The sequence below is a fragment of the Nerophis lumbriciformis genome, linkage group LG13 (assembly GCF_033978685.3).
Source record: "Nerophis lumbriciformis linkage group LG13, RoL_Nlum_v2.1, whole genome shotgun sequence".
Classification (NCBI taxonomy): Eukaryota; Metazoa; Chordata; class Actinopteri; order Syngnathiformes; family Syngnathidae; genus Nerophis; species Nerophis lumbriciformis.
Window position 1 is genome coordinate 22,724,932 of NC_084560.2, and position 10,489 is coordinate 22,735,420.

Genomic DNA, 10,489 nt, shown 5'->3' on the forward strand with positions numbered 1-10,489 from the left:
TTGCCTCGTCTTAAAAAGTGCCCTCTGCCTGTGTGTGTTTTTTTTCTTTTTCTTTTTTTTCTTTAAATAACATTAATTATTAATTTCAGGGATGAAAAAAAAAACAGCAGTACAAAAACTCCACGTTTTCTTGTAATACCGGGTTGTTTGAGCCTGCCGCTTCCGCCACAAAGAGAGAGAGGGCGAGTGAGTGAGTGAGTAAGTGAGAGGAGAGAGAGCCAATAAGTGCGTCCCTGAGGAGACGTGACAGTGGAGCAACTTGAACCTGTGAGTTATGGTCTAGTCGCCGTCCACTTATTCAGCATCTAATATGGGTAATATTTCAGAAAAACGATGTATTATTCTATTATTCAATGTGTCAGCTTCTGTTTTTGCCGGACGTCGGAGCACGGCGCATCAATTGAGCACGGCACATCAATTCCGCACAGAGCAGAGCGGATCGTGCGGGACAGGAAGTAGTGTACAAAATACAAAATAAAACACCGGGTTAATTTTCTAATTAAAATGCACTGTGTTTACGGCGGATCACATTTCTCTCACAGTAGAGGTTTAGATATAAAGTTTATTGTGACTTTGCTATTACTGTGTGGGTTAACAAAATAATAATGATAATAATAACAATAATAATAAGAAGAATAATGATATAATGAATAATAATAATTTCAGCATTCTGGGGATATAAGATGTAGGTTATCTGTTAGGAATATTACCATCTGTATTTAAACTTGATTCATGTTGATTATGCCTGCAGCACAATGCCAAAAAAAGAAAGGATACAGAAAAGGAAGGAGAAGGAGCGCCAGGAAGCAGCTAAGGGTAGCAGACCTCTTAATGCATGGCTAAAACCAAGTACTAGCACCATGGAAGCCCTGAATTTACATTGAGGAGCATATTTGGGTATGGGTGGCCTCCATTCTACAGCCCTCTACTGGCCTTTGTCCATATTTTTGGGCCTGTATTGCGTTTCAGTTGTTAAGTCTGAGCATTAAGTGAGAAAGACCATAAGTTACAACTTGATGGTGTTTTCATCAAGTTAAGGGAAGAAGGACAGATTTTCACATTGAAGTTTTTTCCATTTGGGTATTTATTTTTGTATTTTTTTTTCAAAGTTCATGTTGCACTGTTCAATGTGCAATATTAAAGTGCTTATCTTTAACAATAAATAGCCTAATAATAAACCAGTTTTTTGTTGCTTTTCATGTCTTCCAAGCCTATGATAATGTGAATTAACTCATTATGACAATAATTTGTTGACACAAAAGAAATGGCAATCACTTTTACCTACAAAGGACACACAGCTAAGTAGTTAGCTTCCTATTAGCAAATTTAATTTTACATTAATTTCCATATTGTGTAAAGGACCAAAAAAAAATGTCCTGCCCTTTTCTGACTTTGAGCCCCTGCCCCTCTATAATCATGTGCACGTCCCTGGTCGCACTGGAGTATAAATCGCATTTTTGGAGGAAATTTATTTGATAAAAACCCAACACCAAGAATAGACATTTGAAAGGCAATTTAAAATAAATGAAGAATAGTGAACAACAGGCTGAATAAGTGTACGTTATATGATGCATAAATAACCAACTGAGAACGTGCCTGGTATGTTAACGTAACATATTATGGTAAGAGTCATTCAAATAACTATAACATATAGAACATGCTATACGTTTACCAAACAATATGTCACTCCTAATCGCTAAACCCGATGAAATCTTATACGTCTAGTCTCTTGCGTGAATGAGCTAAATAATATTATTTGATATTTTACAGTAATGTGTTAATTATTTCACACATAAGTCGCTCCTGAGTATAAGTCGCACCCAAACTATGAAAAAAACTGCGACTTATAGTCCGAAAAATACGGTAAGTAAGTACATTTTATTTATAAAGCGCTTTTCACAGATAAAATCACAAAAAACATAGGTGAAGTATAACAACAATTTTAAAATTCATAGTTAAAAGGTGCATTAACTAAGACCTTTACTAAAAAGAGAAGTTTTCAAATGTTTCTTAAAGGTTTCAACACAGTCAAGATTATGGAGGGACTGGTGCAAATTGTTCCAGAGTCTGGGAGTTATAGCCTGGAATGCCAGGTCTCCACGGGTTTTAAAACACGTTTTTGGGGATCTTTAGAAGACCCTGGCTACGCCCTGAAGAGTAGGGGCATAGCAAGTCAGTGATGTACTGAGGGGCCCCACCATGCAACGCACGGAAAGTCAGGACTAAAATCTTAAACTCAATGCGGAATTTGACTGGAAGCCAATGAAGACTGGATAAAAATGGGGGTATAATGGGCTGTTCTGGGTGCACCGGTCAAAAGTCTGGCAGACGCATTTTGTATAGTCTGAAGTCTCTTTAGCGTTGACTTGTTAAATAGAGTGAAAAGAGAATTGCAATAGTCAATACGCGACGAAATGAACGCATTTCGAGATCGAATTTTGACAACAAATTTCTCACTTTAAAAATATTTCTGACAGTTTTTGGTCAGTTGACGGTAGTGACACTCCAAAGACATGGACTGATCAAACACAACCCCAAGGTTTCTGAGGCTGCTTTTAACAGATGCACCCAGAGCCCCAAGGGAGTTATTGATCAGTTTCCGTTTTGTTAGAATTAATCTGGAGGAAATTTGAGGACAACCAGTTTTTAATACAGAATACGCACTCCAAGAACTCGGTTAAAAAGTGACCATTCATCGTGACTGCAAAAGTCCTGTCTGTTAATATACAGTCGTGGTCAGAAGTTTACATACACTTGTAAAGAACATAATGTCATGGCTGTCTTGAGTTTCCAATAATTTCTACAACTCTTATTTTTTTGTGATAGAGTGATTGGAGCACATACTTGTTGGTCACAAAAAACATTCATGAAGTTTGGTTATGGGTCTACTGATAATGTGAGCAAATCTGCTGGATCAAAAGTATACATACAGCAATGTTAATATTTGGTTACATGTCCTTTGGCAAGTTTCACTGCAATAAGGCGCTTTTGGTAGCCATCCATATATATATATATATATATATATATATATATATATATATATATATATATGATAAATATATATATAATACATATATATATATATACATATATATATATATATATATATATATATATGATAAATATAAATATATGTATATATATATATATATATATATATATATGACAAATATAAATATATATATATATATATATATACACACACATTTTGTTGCATTCCCCCTGCCACATAATCACAAATAAAATGGATGCCATGTACCACATGACGTAATACATGCTGTGATTTGTGGCATTAAGTCCTCTTTTTTTGTTTATTATTTGTATCCTGTCATCTAATGTCAATATCCTTTACATACAAATGTGTTATATTTTGTGTTACTATTTTTTTAGTTTGTGATAGTGTTTCAAGATTTTGTTGTTGCACCTTACTAGTTACTGCCTCGTTCTTATCAAGTGCACACTACTGATTGCAGAAACTGATACTTTTTTTTCTCTTCTTTTTTTGGTAGTCTGTTTGCTCAAAGGGAGTTAGAAGATTGAAGAAAGTAAATGTGATGTTTCACCTTCGTCGTCATCTGCCTCAAACCACCGAAGCTGATGTCCCCGAAAGCGTCTGTGGGTACTTCACGGACATGTCTGTGTCCGTCCCACGCTTCGCCGCTGAAGTCGTCCTCGTTGACGGCCTCGGCCGCATGCTCGCTCTTCCCGTAGCCGCACATGCACACGTCCTCTCTGCAAGAGGTCGCCCAGGGTCCATCAAGAGGTCATTTCGCGGAACTTTTTTTGGACAGAAGAAGTCATCCTACCTGACACCTTTTGTGAAGAAGCAACACTCCATCTTGCGGATGTTGTGTCTGATCCAGGCGACATGCTGGAAAGTGGGCGAAAGAGAAAGAAGCTTTATGGCGCCACTCGCACTTAAGGTCAGGTTTTGAATCAGCTGAGACCCTCCTGTCTCCGCCATGGCGGATGCAAGGCTACGGGGAAGAGAGGCTAGCAGGTAACAGGATGGAATAGCTTCTGTTTCTGCTGTCTCATTCCTCTCAAGATTATATTTGCGTGATGTCAGTGAGCAGGCTGCCAGACCTCCCATTTACTGAAAGTCAGATGCCAGTGAAGGATCGATAGTACATTACATCACTGATGGGGGGATTAATTACCACTTTATAACACAAAAAGCATGAAATATGCAGCACTTGGAAACATAACTTAGCTTGCATTAATGACAATTCACAAATAAGTGGACAGATGTATTTTTGCCCTCACATATTTATTGCTTACTTTTTACCAATTTTTAGCTGCTAAATGTAAAAGTATTTGTTGGTCACACACAGAAGGGCTGGAAAGGACAACATTTTTTTTAATGCTATCATATACTTAGATACGAGATACACTATACTGCCAAAGGTATTTGGCCACCTGCCTTGACTCACATAAGAACTTGAAGTGCCATCCCATTCCTAACCCATAGGGTTCAATATGATGTCGGTCCACCTTTTGCAGCTATTACAGCTTCAACTCTTCTGGGAAGGCTGTCCACAAGGTTGCGGAGTGTGTTTATAGGAATTTTCCCACCATTCTTCCAAAAGCGCATTGGTGAGGTCACACACTGATGTTGGTCGAGAAGACCTGCATGGTTCTCAGTCTCCGTTCTAATTCATCCCAAAGGTGTTCGATCCGGTTCAGGTCAGGACTCTGTGCAGGCCAGTCAAGTTCATCCACACCAGATTCTCTCATCCATGTCTTTATGGACCTCATCATGTTGGAAGAGAAAGGGGCCCGCTCCAAACTGTTCCCACAAGGTTGAGAGCATGGAATTGTCCAAAATGTTTTGGTATCCTGGAGCATTCAAACTTCCTTTCATTGGAACTAAGGGGCCAAGCCCAACTCCTGCAAAACAACCCCACACCATAATTCCTCCTTCACCAAATTTCACACTTGGCACAAAACTTAATGTGCAACGGGGCAGGTGCAGGAGGTCAGGCGCACACTGCGAGCTGTAAACCCAAGGAAAGCGGCAGGACCAGATGACGTGACAGAAAGGGTTCTGAAGGACTGTGCGGACCAACTGGCTGATGTCTTTACTAAGATATTCAACCAGTCCCTATCACAGGGCTTGATTCCACCTTGCCTAAAGTCCTCCACAATAATCCCCCTGCCAAAGAAGGTAAACGCCAGCAGCCCAAATGACTACCGGTCAGTAGCGCTTACACCAACCATCATGAAGTGTCCGAACTGGTCCGAAGCCATATCACCGCTATCATACCACCCTACACTCGGCCCTGACCATATAGAGCAAACCGATCTACAGAGGATGCCATAGCAACAGTGTCTCCCTGTGTTCCCCTTTGGTTCTTTGGCTGCCCCTTTTGGATCTCCACCTCCCAACTGGACACAGACTTTGACGCCTCACTATTGTCCCCGACTTCCTGCCTGTTCTCACGGACCTCCGAGCCAGCCTGCCCCTCGCTCAACACTTCTGGTAACACACTACAGGTAATTTCCACACGTAGTCGCACACCACACACATAGTTTGGATTATTTACACACTTCATTTATTATTTATATATATTATGTATATACATATATAAATAAAGACAGTTAAACAACGTCCCTGTTGTCTGTGCCATCTTCTTCCCCTGTACAAACCGTAACAGATCTGGGTTGTTTTTCGCCATTTTGCCATCAAATTGAGTCATATTGACAATTTAATTGCAGATCTAGAACGGCATCGTCACAGACTTTAATATGAGATATGACTCGGTATGGTTTGTTGCACATGGAGTTTGGACTTTATAATGCAAGATAAGCGCCTCAAGGTCAAAATCTGTTTTTTTGCCCATTGAGTCATTGAGACACATTGACAATATAACTGCAAATCCAACAAGCTCTTATCACAGACTTTAATTTGAGATATGACTCGGTATGGTTTGTTGCACATGGAGTGTTGACTTTATAATGCAAGATAAGTGCCTTTATGATTGATTGATTGAAACTTTTATTGGTAGATTGTACAGTACAGTACATATTCCGTACAATTGACCACTAAATGGTAACACCCGAATACGTTTTTCAACTTGTTTAATCAATTCATGGTAAGGTCAAGATCTGTTTTTTGTTTTTGCCATTGTGCCATCAAATTAAGTCATATTGACAGTATAATTGCGGATCTAGAACGGCATCGTCACAGACTTTAATATGAGATATGACTCGGTATGGTTTGTTGCACATGGAGTTTTGACTTTATAATGCAAGATAAGCGCTTTAAGGTCAAAATCTGTTGTTTTTTTGCCATTGTGCCATCAAATTGAGTCATATTGACAGTATAATTGCGGATCTAGAACGACACTGTCACAGACTTTAATATGAGATATGACTCGGTATGGTTTGTTGCACGTGGAGTTTTGACTTTATAATGCAAGAAAAGCGCTTTAAGGTCAAAATCTGTTGTTTTTTTTTTGCCATTGTGCCATCAAATTAAGTCATATTGACAATATAATTGCGGATCCAGAACGGCGTCGTCACAGACTTTAATGAGATATGACTCGGTATGGTTTGTTGCACATGGAGTTTTAACTTTATAATGCAAGATAAGCACCTTAAGGCAGCGTTTCTCAAAGTGTGGGGCGCGCCCCACTGGTGGGGAATAGAGACATGACAGGTGGGGCGCGAGGAACGGGAGGAAATTTCACTTTAATTTTTTTTTTTATTATTATATTCTTAGATATTTTTTTTTTTACTATGCTTTCATTTTCTATACACACTGTAAATCACTTTGATTCTGTCTGTGAAATCCGCTATATAAATAAATGGAAATTACCGGTACTTATTTTTACTGTAGGCTTTATATTTCTCGGTACAAGCGAAAGTTTGACAGACATAGCAACAGTAACTAAGGGGGGCGGGGCTAAGCGGAATAAACTTTCGCGCGGATGGGTAGCAGGCTAATGTGTGGACCACAATTACACAAATATATACATTTGTGACTCGCACCTCAAAGGTCGTCGAGCCAGAGCCAGAGCCAGCGCCTGCAGAGAAACAAAAATCTGACGGGCACACACTGTCATTCACCGGGAAGCACTCGCGTCAAGGCAGCTCGATCAGCCCCGAACTCAATGAGGTTTTAACAGATGTTGTGAGCGCGGTAAATTTGATCAAAACACGACCACTGAAAGTGCGACTGTTCTCTGCACTGTGTGAGGAAATGGGAGCTAATCATACAGCCGTGCTGTTTCACAGTGAAGCAAGGTGGCTCTCCCGGGGAAAAGTGCTGTCACTTGCCCTGTCTTGCCAAATGCATAGCTCCTCTTTTTTTTTTTTTGCAAAGATTGCAAAAAGGCACTTTTATTTTATTTATTATTGAACTTGATGCAAGTTATTTGATTTATTATTGAACTTGATGCAAGTTATAACACTTTTTTGATTTATTATTGAACTTGATGCAAGTTATAACACTTTTGTTTTATTTATTATTGAACTTGATGCAAGTTATAACACTTTTTTTGATTTATTATTGAACTTGATGCAAGTTATTTGATCCATTATTGAACTTGATGCAAGTTATAACACTTTTTTGATTTATTATTGAACTTGATGCAAGTTATTTGATTCATTATTGAACTTGATGCAAGTTATAGCACTTTTGTTTTATTTATTATTGAACTTGATGCAAGTTATAACACTTTTTTTGATTTATTATTGAACTTGATGCAAGTTATTTGATTCATTATTGAACTTGATGCAAGTTATAACACTTTTGTTTTATTTATTATTGAACTTGATGCAAGTTATAACACTTTTTTTGATTTATTATTGAACTTGATGCAAGTTATTTGATTTATTATTGAACTTGATGCAAGTTATAACACTTTTATTTGATTTATTATTGAAGTTGATGCAAGTTATAACACTTTTTTTGATTTGTTATTGAACTTGATGCAAGTTATAACACTTTTATTTGATTTATTATTGAACTTGATGCAAGTTATAACACTTTTTTTGATTTATTATTGAACGTGATGCAAGTTATAACACTTTTTTTGATTTATTATTGAACTTGATGCAAGTTATAACACTTTTTTTGATTTATTATTGAACGTGATGCAAGTTATAACACTTTTTTTGATTTATTATTGAACTTGATGCAAGTTATAACACTTGTTTTATTTATTATTGAACTTGATGGAAGTTATTTTATTTATTATTGAACTTGATGCAAGTTATACCACAGCTGCACAGTTATTTTATTTATTATTGAACTTGATGTTATTTTATGTTATTGAGTTTGAATGTATACAACTTGATGTTCAATAAATTTGAAAATGTTAAAGCTTGGCATTAGCGCTCTGTTGGGGCGATGGGGGCAGGTGGGGCTTGAAAACTCCCCCTTGTCCAAAGTGGAGGATGAAAAAAAAAGTTTGAGAACCACTGCCTTAAGGTCAAGATCTGTTTGTTTTTTTGCCATTGTGCCATCAAATTTAGTCATATTGACAATATAATTGCAGATCTAGAACGGCATCGTCACAGACTTTAATATGAGATATGACTCGGTATGGATTGTTGCACATGGAGTTTGGACTTTATAATGCAAGATAAGTGCTTTAAGGTCAAAATCTGTAGTTTTTTTTGCCATTGCTCCATCAAATTGAGTCATATTGACAATATAATTGTGGATCCAGAACGGCATCGTCACAGACTTTAATATGAGATATGACTCGGTATGGTTTGTTGCACATGGAGTTTTGACTTTATAATGCAAGATAAGCGCTTTAAGGTCAAAATCTGTTTTTTTGCCCATTGTGTCATCGTACAAAGACACATTGACAATATAACTGCAAATCCCACAAGCTCTTATCACAGACTTTACTATGAGATATGACTCAGTATGGTTTGTTGCACATGGAGTTTGGACTTTATAATGCAAGAAAAGCGCCTTAAGGTCAAGATCTGGGTTTTTTTTGCCATTGTGCCATCAAATTGAGTCATATTGACAATATAATTGCAGATCTAGAACGGCATCGTCACAGACTTTAATATGAGATATGACTCTGTATGGTTTGTTGCACATGGAGTTTTGACTTTATAATGCAAGATAAGCGCTTTAAGGTCAAAATCTGTTTTTTTTGCCATTGTACCATCAAATTGAGTCATATTGACACTATAATTGCAGATCTAGAACGGCATCGTCCCAAACTTTAATATGAGATATGACTCGGTATGGTTTGTTGCACATGGAGTTTTGACTTTATAATGCAAGATACGTGCCTCAAGGTCAAGATCTGGTTTTTTTGCCATTGTGCCATCAAATTAAATCATATTGACAATATAATTGCAGATCTAGAACGAAATCGTCACAGACTTTAATATGAGATATGACTCGGTATGGTTTGTTGCACATGGAGTTTTGACTTTATAATGCAAGATAAGCGCTTTAAGGTCCAAATCTGTTTTCCTGGTAATTGCGCCGTCATATGAGGACATATGTGCAATTTCAGATCAAAAAACGCCATCAACACAAGCTTTAATAAGAGCTACGGCTCAATATGGTTTGTTTCATACACATTTTTTAATTGACTTTACCACATGCTAACAGTTTCTGATCCCGTGACCTCTGAACTCAAAAATGCCTTCCGGAAAAAATACTCACCTTTTTAAGACGCAGAATAGCGTGACTAATTACACACTTCTTCTTCTTTTGCGGTGTCATCTCATGGCCGTTCTTGCCTTTTTTTCTGCGGGAGATTTTGAAAAAACAGTCAGTTTGTGTCCACTCACTGGACACAGCATTAGGTACACCTACTAATATGATTTGATGAAATCCAATTCGAGACTTGACCTCTCATGTGGCCTCCTGGGCCTCCTCTCACTGGACTGCACCAACATCAAGACACCCGTGTGTTGTTCGGCACAACAACGCCACACTCCCAGACTCTGCAATGTTTCATTTTTCATCTCCAGGCGTCGCCGCGCTTGTTGCCAGGCAACGCCTCCAGAGTATCCAAGATAGAAAGAGATCTTGTTGCCGACTTGTTTGTTGGGTCGCCATAAAGTGTTGGGTCATTGTTCAATTCATCTTCTTGTGTGTCAGTGGTAAAATACAACACCATTAAAATGACATAAAATATAGATTTTTTTAAATTTGTTTTTAAAAATTAATGTACATTATGCAAAAGCTCACTCATTTCAATGCAATACCAAAATAAAGTAAAAAAAATACAAAAGCCAAATTGATCAAATTGCTATTTTAATGCAGGGAATCAAATGCATTTATCTGTATTTATAGCAAATTGTAACTCATTTTAATTGTCAACAACTTTTTCTTTTTTTTTTAATAAATAAAAAAATAAACTATCCACCTGCTGGAAACCAAGTTGAAAAAAAATATGACATTAAAAAAATTAGTTTAAAAAAAGCAAAGTGCTGATTGTGTGCAGGAAAGCAACTGTCTGAGTAGATTCTGACCACAAGATGGCAGCAAACTACCACTCAT

At 37.5% G+C, this 10,489-nt stretch overlaps 1 protein-coding gene across 1 annotated transcript in view; it reads right to left on the bottom strand.

Moving 5' to 3' along the window:
• Positions 1-10,489, bottom strand: part of LOC133613734 (transient receptor potential cation channel subfamily M member 2-like) — a 36,127-nt gene that overhangs the window by 22,628 nt on the left and 3,010 nt on the right. Inside the window, exons 1-3 of the mRNA XM_061971492.1 lie at positions 9,647-10,489; positions 3,807-3,871; positions 3,564-3,732 (exon numbers count right to left, since the gene is read on the bottom strand). The exon at positions 9,647-10,489 is cut by the window's right edge and continues 3,010 nt beyond it. Of these exons, the coding sequence (XP_061827476.1) occupies positions 3,564-3,732; positions 3,807-3,871; positions 9,647-9,706 (294 nt within the window). The 5' untranslated portion in view covers positions 9,707-10,489. The remainder of the gene's footprint in view (positions 1-3,563; positions 3,733-3,806; positions 3,872-9,646) is intronic.